This window comes from Euprymna scolopes, chromosome 19, assembly GCF_053919585.1.
Source record: "Euprymna scolopes isolate OS-2025 chromosome 19, ASM5391958v1, whole genome shotgun sequence".
Taxonomy (NCBI): Eukaryota; Metazoa; Mollusca; class Cephalopoda; order Sepiida; family Sepiolidae; genus Euprymna; species Euprymna scolopes.
In genome coordinates this window covers 13,709,731-13,724,116 of record NC_136500.1, presented here as the reverse complement: position 1 = coordinate 13,724,116, position 14,386 = coordinate 13,709,731, and the positions used below count along the sequence as shown (strand labels likewise).

The following is a 14,386-nucleotide window of genomic DNA, read 5'->3' as shown; positions in this document are numbered from 1 at the left end:
AGTTGTAAGCAACTGAAAATATACCAGACATTGTTGATTTGGATGTTGATGTCATCCTACTCCTGACCCATGATGACAAATATTGAGTTCAGGTATTTAAAGTGATCGACCTCTTCTAGAAGAAAAATCGTGCTTTTCTCTGAGGATAGAAACCTGCCGAGAGGATTTTTGATTTTGAAGCATTTACCTTCATACCAATCTTAGATGCGAACTGGTGCATTTTGTTTATTCTTGATTGGATATCGGCAAAGTTTTCTCCAAGAATGGCTATATCGTCAGTGTAGTCAATGGGTGACCATTTGGGGATCACAGGTGTTGTACGAGTTCTTTGTTTATTTCGACATTGCTTTTAGTCATCCTGGACCTCCTTGTCACTGGACTTGAGCAATATTGATTCAGGAGAAATGTGGTTGGTGATTACACAACCTTTGTCTCACAAATACATCGGCAGCTACCCTTACTGGAAGAATCCATCGTCTTTCAAGACTGAACGGAGGTGATGATGATGATGAGTCAAGATCAGTCAGGATGAAGCTGCGGCCAACAGAGACACCAAAAAACTTGGCAAGTGCATTGTGGGCAACTCAGTCAATGGCATAAACAATGTGGGCGAAAAAAACACAACCCTAACCCTAACTCCAGAGTAAATGTCAAAGAACACTAATTGTTGGCCATCGGAACAAAATTTTGTCCACTGGAGCACGGAAATAATAATACGATGCAATTTCAGAAGAATGTATTTCTTTTGATTTCATTTTTTATATTCAGACACAAATTCTTACTGGACATCAAGACTTTTTCAAGGTAATAATAGAAATAAGACCGTTTCAAGACAAAGCTCAAAATTCAAGATCTTTTCAAGCTTGTGTGAATTCTATAGGTCTTCTTTATAGTATACATACATACATGATGATGATTGCAACATCTTGTCAGACGAGTGCCACTCCCTCAAACACTTAAAGTCCATGAGCCTAAAAATGACTTCCATCACCACAGGACCATTTTAATAGACAAATGCCTGAGGAAGTATCTATACACAGATGATGTTACAGAGCCTTAGCTTTGTACGACAGCTGTCTCTCTCTCGGTTCAAAATGTTGAGAACAAGCAAGAGCAAGATAGTCAGCAATAAGTTAAACTGCAGACCAGCTTAATGCGGGTACTGGTCTCCCGCTTTATGGTTTTTTAAATCAGAGATTTGCTTCTCCTAGAAAGGTTGCCTTCACCACGGCTTACGGGAGCCCTCTTCACCCCAACACACACATACATACAGACAAGCACACACGGTGTTAGTTGGCACCCCGAAAAAGGGTTGATTCGCCCTTTGAAAGGTCTTGTTTTTAATCCTTCAGGAAGACCAGCCACCCTCCTTACCAAACAAGTCTGGTGGGGGAACCAGTTTAGTCGCCGGTGACCTGATCATGAGGCAGATAGTACTGGGTTACATGGTACCAGTAGCATATGACATGACATGACCTGACATACATAAGACAACCCCCACCTCTTCTCCCATGGGATGGAGAGAGAGAGGAGAAAACAGGTATCCAAAATCAATTGCTTGCTTGCTTTTCTCTGATGATTCAGTGGGAAGAGACAGCTCTCTCCTCATCCAGCTCAGCTTAGCAGTTTCCTCTATGCCAGAACATATAACTCTTGCTAACCTTATGTGAAAATTTATCACACTAACTATCATTACATATTCATATCTAAATACTGTTATAAGATGAGATTTTTTATATTCCTATCGACAAAAAAAACAACCCCAAACAAATAAATAATGATGCAGACTACGAAATGTGCCATGCAGAGTTCCAATCTCATAAAATCTACTGTGATCATTTGTGCATAATGCAATTGAATAACATATAAACCTGAAATTTACCCCTCCACCCAAGAGATAAATAGCAACTTGTATGTAAGTAATCATATATGATAGGCATTTTTGTATAAAAAAGCTGATTTGCTGTTAAACAGATAAGCCCGTTAGATATTGAATTTATAGATCTGCTAGTAATGTACTTCCTTGTTATTGTATTGAAATTTGAAAATTGAATTTCAAGTGAAACCGATAGTATCCACTACATGTCACAGTAATGAACATATTTTAAAATTACAAAAAAACAGTAATGTAGAAAATTAATTATTAATGAAAATAGTTTTTGGAGACAATTAGCAAAAATTGAGTTTTGCAAAAAAAAGAAACCGGAGAGTTTGAATCTTAACAAAAGGGAGGTAAATCTTTTCTGAAAACTGAAAATCTTAGGCCAAGTTAGCAAAACTCAATTTTTGCTGATTGTCTTTGAAAATTCATTAGTAATTAATTTTCTACTTTATACTTTTTCGTAATTTTTTTTAATATTTCCATTAATGTGACATGACAATCTAGTAGATACCATTGGTTCAATTAAAATTCAATAATTCAAATTTTGCTACAATAACGAATAAGAACTTAATTTAGTTAATTAAGAATAACAGGAAACCACTGAGAGATTAGCGAAGATCAACTTGATGATTCAAAGCTGAAGGTTGCTTAGCCTGTGGAAATATACTAGAAACACATATATCACATAGCTCAAAGAGAAAAAGTGAGAGATAAGAATATCCATTGTGAAGCATGCAACATTTTAGGACATGTAAATGAAATGGGCTGAGAGCATACAATCAATTTATGGTTATCTCGCTCTTTGCCCCAACAGGGATTTTGGATAAATATCAAGTTTAATAAATGCTCACTATTTTTTATTGGTTTTGTCTAAAGTTAGTCTTTTTGAAGTTATGAAAGAAGGACAATGTTTCTTTGGTTTGGGAGGAGCACTGCAGAGGTGTATACAGGAGGAATGACTAGCAACAAGGTATGAATAAGAATTTATTTCCATAATTATTTAAACAACTTGGTTGTTGAATGTATGACACAAAGTTTGAGAACACAACGAAATGCACAAAATTACTTTTGAAATGAGATAAACCTCGACTCACCCTACATTAGGCAAACCAACAATACCAATTTTCAAATTTGTACCAACGCGACCTATCAAGGCTGGAAGTTGCACTTCTTCTTTTTTCTTTGGTGGCATTCTAGAAAAAAAAATAATTAAAAAAGTAAAATATTTTAGTTAAAAAAAGAAAAATATGGATTGCTAATTCTTAAAAAAAAAAAAAAAAAAAAAAGAAAAAGATTTTTTTGCAATTTTTGAGATGAAGATTGATAATTTGTATTCTTTGATTTATTTTTCTTGTGAATATTATTCTCAAAACATTTTATCCGTAAAATTTTCTTCAGTTGTATCTTGTTGAATTTTGCAATCTGTATGGAATTTCTTATGGAACACTTTTATTTAATCTACAAGGGAGTAGCTTACTCTGTTCTATCAATTTTTATAATCTATATATATATATATATAAAAGCGAAAATGTGTGTATGTTTGTATGTGTGTTTGTGTGTCCGCTAAAAACTTTCGACAGACATGACGAAAATTCACAAACTCGGTATCATATTGAAGCTCCATCCTTCGCTCGAAAAATAGGCCAAAAACATTCATTTTTTCACACCGAAATCGACAATTTTCGACAGGGGGGAGGGGTCAACAAAACCGGTCCTCTCGTGACAACAACCGGTTCTACGCATGCGTCAGATGACGTCATGACCTGTGCTATTAAAAAAGTGCTCAGCCGAAGTAGCTCCAGTTCTCTCCAAACTCTACAACAAATGTCTTAATGAAGCTTGCTTTCCGGGCTGTTGGAAAACTGCTTCTGTTGTATCAGTATTCAAGAATTCTGGCGAAAGGACAGATCCATCAAATTATCGCCCCATTAGCCTCCTCCCACTTTTTGCCAAAATATTTGAGACCATAATTAACCATGCTCTAGTCCATCATCTTACAGATACTAAACTACTGACTGACAAACAATATGGATTTAGACAAGCCCGTTCCACAGCAGACATCCTCACCGTGATCTCTGAACGTATATACCAATCACTGGACAAAGCGGGGGAAGGCAGAGCGGTAGCTCTAGATATATCTAAGGCTTTTGACAGGGTATGGCATGAGGGTCTCCTCAGGAAGATTAGATCTTACGGTATCACTGGTAGAATACTTAACATAATTAAATCCTTCTTAGATAAGAGAAAAATCCAGGTAGTCCTCGACGGTCGCACATCTAAACAATATGATATAAATGCGGGAGTGTCCCAGGGTTCTATCCTTGGACCTCTATTGTTCCTGATATTCATAAATGACCTCCCCGACAACATTGCCTCTGAGATGGGTATATATGCTGATGACACTACACTCTATGGCAGACACGACAGGAAGACGAATGAACACATTTCTAAAGAAATGGCAGAAACACTAGAGGAAGACCTCCAATCTGTAGTGGAATGGGGACAAAAGTGGTTGGTCGCGTTCAATGCTGCCAAGACTAAACTAGTTTCATTCAATAATTACAAGAAACCCTCTCTACCACCAATAGCAATGGCCAACGACCCTTTATCTGAGAGTCCATCTTTCAAACTCCTTGGCCTAACGTTCACAGGAAACATGAGTTGGAACAATTACATTGAAGGCATTGCCAGGGCCGCTGCAAGAAAGGTAGGCTCTCTCTACCGTGCTAGAAAACTACTAACACCCGAAAGTATCCTGTACCTCTATAAGGCCACCATTCGCCCATGTATGGAGTATTGCTGCCACATCTGGGCTGGTGCATCTGCTACTAATCTCTCGCTCCTTGACAAGGTTCAAAAGAGAGTCGCAAATCTGATAGGCCCTGAACTGGCATCTAAGCTTCAGCCTCTGTCCCATCGACGAAATGTTGCATCCCTCTGCCTGTTCTACAAGTATTTTAGTGGTGAATGCTCTGATGAACTGCAATCACTTGTGCCCCCACGACGCGAGCACCCTCGACAAACCCGACAGGCTACTAGATCCCACCCCCACACTGTAGAGGTCCCTAGATGTAAAAGATCTTTTTACTCCAATAGTTTCTTCCCCAGAACCGCAAGACTCTGGAATTCCATTCCAGGTCCCTGCTTCCCCAACAGTACTGACGTGCAGAAGTTCAAGTGTAACGTGAACCGACACCTTGCTGCCCAAATCCCTACATAGTACCCCAGTAGTTGTTGCCCCTGATAGTAGCCCCCTACACCAAAGTGGCAATTTGCCTTGTTTGGGGTGAAAATGTAATAAAAAAAAAAAAAAAAAAAAAAAAGAAATGACCTGATTTACTTTAAATAGTTGAAAAACTGACTAAATTTCATGTACGTCACGTTAGGTCAGTTGATTAGCGCATTGGTTCGTTATCTAAACGTTTTGGGATCGAATCATGGTGAGATTTCTTTTTTTTTTTTTTTGATTTTTTTAAATTTAAATATTGAACCAGTGTTATTTAAGCCATTTTTCACGTAAGGTCCGTTTTTTTTTACTTCGCTTATCCACCCCTGACCACACACCCAAAACCACCCAGGTACCCACCGATTTTTTAAATTTTAATATCGAAGCAGGCTTATTTAAGCCATTTCTTTTTTGTTTTTTCCATTTAACATCGTTTGTTTGCCTTACGTTAGTTTTGTTTGTGTTTTTTTTTCTGATGTTTTGATTACCCCCCCCTGCTTAAGTTTTAACGTTTTCTTTTTTTACTTCACTTATAACAAACAAACCTGGTCATTGACCTCATTTGCTGAATAGCTACTGCTCTACGACCTCCGTGCGTGCACCTGTCAATTTGGTTCTTACTTAAATAAATTAAAACATCTTTCACCAACTTATCCTGGCTGGCCAATTTTATTTTCAAACTTCGCCTCAGGGCTTCGGGTTCGATCCTACCAACTCCCCCCCCTCCCCCGGTTTCTTTTTTATTTAACACCACACACACCTCCGAACACCCGGGCAACGCCAGGTACCCCTCGCTAGTCTATAATATAAATCTCTCCTGTCTGTTTAAACATATGTATGTATGTATGTTTGTATGTCTGCCTAAAACTTTCGACAGAGGTGACGGATTTTCAGACAATCGGCATCATTTTGAAGCTCAACCCTTTGGACAACAGATATCGAAAAATTGTCAAAAACATTAATTTCTTCATCCTCAACTGGGCATTTTTCTACAGGGAGGGGTCACTTTTTTTGCTGATATTTTCGAAAGTCATCCCCTCTTTTCCATTGTCTAGCCTTAATTTAAATGTATGTCACTTCCGATTTGGTGATGGATGCAACAGCAAAGACGTCACGATTTTTTTTTTCACATTCTTTTCATCCTTCGCAGTACGGGTTTGAGCCTGCCTGCCTACTACCACTTTTTTTTTTTTGCTCAACACACACCCACCTCCAAACACCCGAGCACCCAGACTAGTTCAAATATATAAAAAAGTTTGGATTGTTAATCACTTTAATCCTTTTGTTATCAATGTTACACCAAGTGTTACATATTCTTGACAAAGTCTGCTTTTTGACAACCTCTATCAGGATCGCTGTCAGACTATCAATGGCTTATGCAAAAATAGTACTTTTCCAAGATGGCTTTCTATGGGATGTTCAGTCGATTCTCATGCGTCTATGTGATGCATCTCAAAGCACTTTCTCTGTGCAACTAGTTTGTAGTTAGCTTCTCTATAATAAATTATTGTTAGTAGCAAAGAATCACATCCTTCACAATATAATCTTGTTATATATGATGAAAAAGAACATGGTGGAGCTGGAGGAGTCTAACCTCGATAAAAGAGAAATTATTATTTTTTTTTATTTCTTTGCATAGAAATCACCACTTATCAAGGTCCAGAGACCACTCAAGGATATGGGTAATTGTAGTTTTTGATCACTAACAAACAGATGCCCTGGAAATCATTCTGCATGATAACCGAAAGATGCATTGCTTGAGTTACCAGAGAATCATAACACATTTATAGTGATCTCATATGTAAATATCATCAACCACCGAAAGATTCAGATGACAGTTCCTCAAAATTATGGGTTCATATTTGTTACTTTGTAACATTTGCTATTTAATGTGTTTTATTGTTTGTTCTTCATCGCAATGCTTACGCTGAGGTTCATCTTCTCAAACAGATAAGCAGATGTATATGGGTCAGTGTTGTATGACCAATATAATTACATGTTAATATGGTGCCTTCTCCTTTTGATTATGTTTTCTGTTCCAATTATGCGTTAATGTCTATACAATTTGTTTCGAGGAAAGGTGTTCCTTATTCCTTGTTATTTTGATTTTATGTAGTTTTATGTGTAAATTAAATTCTAAATATTTTTAACATTAAAACAAAAACAAAAAAATTTTAAATAAAAACATGGTGCTTGTCCATAAATTCCCCGCCACTAAGAAAAATCCATGCACATATCTATGACGGAAAGAAAATAGCGTTAATCCAGTAGATTAATTTAAAAAAAGATAATCAAATTTTATGACTGATTGATGATCTTGCTATAGCATTTTGAAATTCATCATTGGTTAACTCCCCTTAAAATAGCTCTTCGGAAATAGAATTTAGAATCAACCATGTATATCATTGTAATGCTCATTAATCACTAAAAAATGATTTTATTTATAAAAATAAAACTACTTGTTCAATTTACATGATTTTTGGTGTACACTATTTTCTTTCCATCACGAATACATACATCATAAAGATTTTTTTTTTTTGCTTTTTGTTAGAAAAGAGAGTTATGGAAAAGCACCAAAAATACTATGAAAATTATAAATTATAGTGGATATAACTTACTACTAGTTTCAAGATTTCTGAAACTAGTGTGAATTTTTAAAAAATCAGAGTCAAGCATTTCGCCTATTGCCTGTCAACAACTTAGAGACAAAACTTCTCTAAAGTTCACTGAGCTGACACAAACTAACTCATCTCTTTTATGGCAAGGATCATAGGAAAACCAAAGAATGAAAAGAATGTTCAGTTGGAGAATATAGTTCATTGGATTATGTTGGCAAAGCTTTTTAAATTGTATTCTTTATTTTCCAACAATTAAAAGTCTTAGTAATTATTTGAATGTTTTGTACCAAAGTGCCCGTTGCACAATGTTTGTTTGAAAGAAAAACAAATGTGATTGCAGAGAAAATTATTTAATTTAAAGTCGTAACATGAGTCAGAATGTTGTGAATTACAAAAAAGTCTAGCAGTTGGGAAAATAAATATTTGGTAAAGTTTTCTTCTAAATAATATAGGTTTAAAGTAATATTCTATTATATATAAAAAAAGTTGTCTTTTTTTCCTTCCCATTTTACTTCAATTAGATCTAAAAAAACAAGGAGCCACTTCCTGGGGCTAATTTGAATGATCAACTAAGATTCTCCTTTATCTCTCAAATGATTATTTAAAGTAGTGCAGAAGACTAACGTTCTTCTCACCAATCGACTACTAAACTATGTTACAGCTAATCTTTGTTGTGATTTTTTCGGGCTCTTGTCCAAAATTCATCTGGTCCGAGAGGTAGGGGGGTGGGTATTCAGCCAAGTGCTGTTACTGGAGGTCACATCACTAGTAGTAGATACACCATTTTTTGTATGAGTCAGTGTAGCTATGACAAGAGAATCTTATTATTTGCTTTAGATATCATGTAATTTTGTATATTTAGTAAAGGTTTACTTGTAGTGTGAAGTATCTTTGTGTTAGGATATCCTGACAAACCCCTTTACAGAGAAATCGAAGACGCTCAAGGATGGTGTCACTTTTTTTCTTTTTTTTTTTAATTTGCTTCTTTTGTTCTAACTGGAGATGGGGCATCTTATTGGTTGCCTGACATTCACCCACTATCTTATTCATTCCAAGAGATCTTTTCACAATTCTAACGGTCCCTTTTAACTGCAACATGTCTGTGCATCCAGCTGTAAGAAAAACTCACAGTTTTTTTTTATTCTTTCTTATGGTGATTACCAGGAACAGAATTAGACACAAAAGTGACGTCAATATTGACAATGATTTTTTAATGTTATTCTGTAGTAATTCACCAATCCCCCCCCCCCCGGGCAGGGTTATATGGGAGGATAGCTGTTGCCTGTGCAGCAATCTTCCCCCTCTCTGTAAAGCTAGAGGATTCAAAGGAAAGACAGAGTCGATACAGCTTGATGTTAACTGTGCTGCAGAAGTTGCCCATGATAATAATACAGAGTCAGGCCACTTTAGGGACTCCATCTCCTGATTTTCTATCACAGTTTACTCTCTTAGTCTTTCTTCTGATGGGGTAATCCCGCAAGGCAGTGGAGGTTTTGAATCAGATGTTTTACTGTCCTATTTTGTTGTCTACACTGTACACACTCAATGCAATGCCAGGAAATCATGATAATCTCTCTGTAAAAGATAAATATATCTACCTATCCATTTTACATTCTTCAATAATTTTTTTTTTTCATCCTTAAATACTTAATTTCCAAACATCAACTATTTTTGTCCCTATTTGTCTCACATGACATCAAATGTATACACATGGTCAGTTTTTAACACAAGGAAAAATAGTTCACACTAATGGGGATTCTTTTAATTTTGACAAATATTACCTAGATTTAGAATTGGGTTAGGAGCAAGTTCCAGTGCCTTTTATCTTGGGAGGCGGGTGCAAATAAAAGAATTAGGCATGTTTACAACCTAAGTAGTATTTGTCTGAAAACAGGTACAAATCAGACGTCTGCAAAAGTAAACTGGTCGGGTTTATTGCTTGCCACTTTATCAGTGAAACTCGGAAAATCTCCTTTAAATTTTCGGATGTCTATTCTGTATAAGAAGTACGGGTTTTTATTTAAAATTGAACCTCATTAAAAAAAAAAAAAAAAGATAAATCATTTTTATGTACCCATCACAAAACTAAGATGTGATATTCCAAAAAATTACGTAAACTGATCAAGTAGTTATATTTTTGGCAGACCTGTATGAGAGTGCCCACTCCCTAAAAATGTCTTTCACCTTTTTTTATAACTTTTTTCTGACAATTATCATAGATTATAGAATAAAGAATCATATTAGCAGAAACAATTTTGAAACAAAAAGTAAATTTAGGGGTTCACTTTCTTGTTATAACATTCTACTTCATTGCTATCGGACTTACTCTTTACCGAGTCACATGACCAATGAAATTTCCTTACAACAATTGTTGCCTGGTAGACGAACACAAAATCTACCTCTTGAAATTTGTTTTCTAGGGGAACGAATATTGCATTTAAAATTGGGGCTGGCAACTAGTTTTCACAATACTTTTCCGCATGTTACAATGCGGCGGCCATATTTGTAAAATTTTACTTTAAACATTTTCCTTTAAAACTTTTTAGGTTTTCAGATATGCTGAAAAACGAAAGCATTTGAATTTTCCGCAAATTAGTAGTTTTGCAGCAAAAATATGCACATGCGTGTACAAAAATGGTCACAACGTATAACATAATGAATTACATTGCATAATATCCGGAAAACTACTTATTTGCGGAAAATTTAAATGTGATAGTTTATGTTATAAGTGGTGCCAATTGTTGTGCATGCATTTTTTAAAAAAATAATAATAAAAAAAGATTAACGCTTCATTATATTGACATTTCATTAAGACGTTTCTGTTTTGAGCAAATATGACCACCACGTTACATTACTACAGGAAACATGCGGAAAAGTATCTTTTCAGTATCGTGAAAATTAGTTTTAATTTGAAATGCGATATTTGTTTTCAGCACACCTGAAACCCCCCATAAACAAGTTTTTTAAAGGTAGGTTTTGTGTTTGTCTACCAGACCACAATTACCACTATTTTGTTGTAAGAGAATTTAAGAAAATCTCACCGGCACGTCAGTCACGTCGGTAAAGAAATGGACAGTAAGTCGGGTAGCAACGAAGCAGAACGTTATAACAAGAATGTGAACCCCCTTCTTAAAAATCATTAAATTAATTTCTTTTTACAAATTTTCTTTCTGCTAATATGATACTTAAGTCTGTAATCTCTAATAATCGTCAGAAAAAAAAAAAAAAAAAAAAAAGTGAAAAATTCGCATTTTTAGAGGGTGGGCAGTGGCACTCTCGTATAGGTACGTCTTATTTTTAACTAAGAAAATCAAATTGATGAGTAAGCAAAGAGGAACTGTTTCGTGTGTGCCCATCTTGAAAAGAAAAAAAAAACAAGTGCAAATAAGTTCATAAAAATTCTACCTTGCAAGATCAGGTTTATATGGATTTCACAAATCGCTTTAAATCGTTTAAAAATTATTTTCTTTATAAAAAGTAAAACTACTTAATCAATTTAAGTGATTTTTGAAATACGACATTTCCTTTCTGTGACAGGTACGTACGTACGTACATCAAAAAGGATTTTTCTGTGTTTTTTTTTTGGGGGGGGGGACTCATGCAGTGGAGTGCACTTATTTCTATTTACAATGCCTCCCCATGGGACAGAGTTCGACACCACTGTCGTTTTTTAACGTGGAGAAAAGGTGCACTTATTGATCCGTGCTGAAATAATAACGTTATTATTTAAAAAGCCATTCTTAACATGGAGAGGGGATAGTGTTTTGCACCTATTCTGTACTTTAACCTTACACTTGAATAAAAAAAAAAAAAACATATCATAAAACTAATTAAACTTGGAAATACGATTTAAAAAATAGCGCGGATCAGTAAGTGCATTAGCACTTTTTTTGTTTTTGTTTTTATTAATTAGGTTAAATTCTAAATAAGAACCAAATTATCTTACTTTTGAAACTGCCTATTTAAAGATTTCGAAATCACTTTAGAATGTCGAAATCGATGACGTGGGCGATCTCTTCGTGAAAAATTAGAAAAGGTGCTTACAAAGAAGTTATCGTGCTATTATTTTAAAGAGTATTTTCAAGTTAAATTCAAGTTTTACGATATTTTTGTTTATTAAATTGTTTGGTGAAAGTACAGAATAGTTACATCCTCCCTGTGTTAAGGATCGGTTTCTAAATAATAACGTTATTATTTTAGCATGGTACCGTTTCTGCATAAGTACCGAAAATAAAAACTTTTAAAGTATTGATTCGAAGGTAATTTCGATGCTTGAAACCAACGCATTTCAGGTGAATACTTACGTATCATGTCAAAATTAGGGGGGAAAAATAAAGAAAAATGATTCAATTAAAAAATAATTACACGTAAAAATAGAATTTATCGAATTTATCGTACGTTTAAATGTGGAAGAGTTATGCGACCAATTCAGTATGACAAACTAACTTATCTGTCTTGACTGAAATTGATTTAAATTAATGATCCGCTATTTTTTAAGAACTTTGTATGAGTTTTTGGTTAAAAATACATCCAGCTACTGGATCATTTTTCGTAAGTTTTGGAATTTATACCAATTTCGACATAACAAGTAAGTACATGTTTTCACATGAAATGCGTTAGTTTAAAAATCACCAATCGAAACAAGAACGGTAATTCCTATCAGAACGTTTATATGCGAAAGTCTGGTATTATGGTTTCACTTGTATTCCTAATTAAACCAAAAGATTAATAAAAGGGTACTCATGCACATGCAGTGCAGTGCAGTGGCGCAGTGAGTGCACGTATTGATCCGTGCTGAAATAATAACGTTATTTTTTAAAAAGCCATTCTTAACATGGAGAGGGAAGGGTGTTTTGTACCTATTCTGTACTTTAACCTTACAATTGAATAATAATAAAAAAAACATATCATAAAACTTTAAACTTGGAAATACGATTTAAAAAATAGCGCGGATCGGATCAGTAAGTGCATTAACACCAATAAAAAAACAAGACACTCAATGATAGAACGCAGGGCAAAGCTGAAAGAATCGGTACTTATGCAGAATACGTTATTATTTAGAAACACATTCTTAACATGAGGAGGAGGGGTGGATGTTTTGTAACTATTCTGTACTTTCACCTAACAATTTAAGAAACAAAACCCTACCATAAACACTGAATTTAACTTGAAAATCTTGCCAAAAAATAGCACGGTTCGTATTCTCGAAGAACGTAAGGCGAAACCAATTCTTTCTCGTTGGAAAGTTCACAATCGTCCTCCTTTAAAGTAGAAATTGCAGTCGAAAGCTATTTTATTACATCAGACAAATTGTTAAGTAACATTGAAACTTAGTTACTTTAACATCAAAATGTTTCTAGCTTATGCAGGCTTAGTCAAATCTGTTAACGAGTTTAACTGAAAGGCGACAACACAAAATGAAACCCGGGTTCCTACAACTTAAAACATCGATTTATTTACATTGCTTTTTTTTTTTCTTTTTTTTTTTTTTACTGACAGATTATTGTTGCATTATTGTTTTGGTGTAGAATAACATCTCCAATGTGATTCTACTTTTTAAGGCAATTACGTCACAGTGTTTTTTCGTTTTCTGATTTACATTCAGGAATCTGTGTTTCATTTGGTGTGGTCGTATTTCGGTTGTTTAACTCGTTGCCAGATTTTACCAAACCAATCTCCACAGATTGATTTATATATGCACCATTTTTTTTAATGGTGTAACTTTCAGAGAAAAGAAAAAGATGAAAAAAAAATTAAATGATCAACTAAAGTAATTATTAATAATAAAAACTTAAAATAAACAATAATAAAAGAAGAAGAAAGAAAGGACCACATGGCATTTTTCACGGTTTCTTTTCTCAATTTTTTTACTTCAGGAATGAGATTGTAAACATTAAGTCTTTGAACATCTCAAAAAAAAAATTGGTAAGACAAACTCACTTAACGTCGAAATAATTTGAAAAACCTGGAATGGGAACGTACTTTTCAGTTTAAAAGTTTGGAAAAGGGCGAAAAATCCGAATTTCCTTTTTTGTTTCACAAACCGGCTTCCAGGTTGCCAAAATGGTGAAAGAGAAAGGAAGTTTTGCACTAATCGGAAGTAGCATCACTTACCTCCCTTGATTGAGAACTCTTTCAAATTACCTGACGATTACCAAAGTTCCACAATTATCTTCCCTTCCATGGGGTTTGTGGTCGGTCACCTGAGATATCTTTACCGGGAAATGCCACCGTATCCGACCCAATCTTTTTAAAATAATATTCCAGTGTGTCTTCTCCCGGAAGAAACTGGTTTTTCCACATTAGACAACTAACCTTGTGTCAAATCCAGTCTTTTCCGGTGAGAATGGTAAATACTTAATCTCAATCAATATAAGGAGGCCATCTCCCAAGCATTACCTCCTTGTTTAGACTGGGTCACTGGTTTATGGCTGATCATTTAGTGCCCTCAGTTTTTGAGAGAGCTTAAATCCCTACTATAAATTGACCATGTGTCGCAGTGGACAACAGGTAAATTAGCTTACCTTAGGGCTAGGATACAAGTGTAATATCTGTCTGCTATTTAGGAAGGGTAGGGAGAGTCAGTTTTTTTGTTTGTTGTTGACCCTCTGGCAATAAATTTATACAAACTTATATCTATGAAGAATAAAACACAGCAAA

The 14,386-nt window shown here is 35.0% G+C and overlaps 1 protein-coding gene across 2 annotated transcripts in view; it reads right to left on the bottom strand.

Annotated features, from left to right (window-relative positions):
* Nucleotides 1-13,872, bottom strand: part of LOC145303421 (obg-like ATPase 1) — a 54,547-nt gene extending 40,675 nt beyond the window's left edge. The window contains exons 1-2 of one of the 2 annotated variants that reach the window (XM_080144750.1): nt 13,709-13,872; nt 2,977-3,075 (exon numbers count right to left, since the gene is read on the bottom strand). In XM_080144750.1, coding sequence (XP_080000876.1) covers nt 2,977-3,074 — 98 coding nt within the window. In that variant the 5' untranslated portion in view covers nt 3,075; nt 13,709-13,872. Of the gene's footprint in view, nt 1-2,976; nt 3,076-13,666 lie in introns of both variants that reach the window. The other variant, XM_080144751.1, reaches the window with a different exon arrangement.
* Between the last annotated feature and the right edge of the window lie 514 nt (nt 13,873-14,386).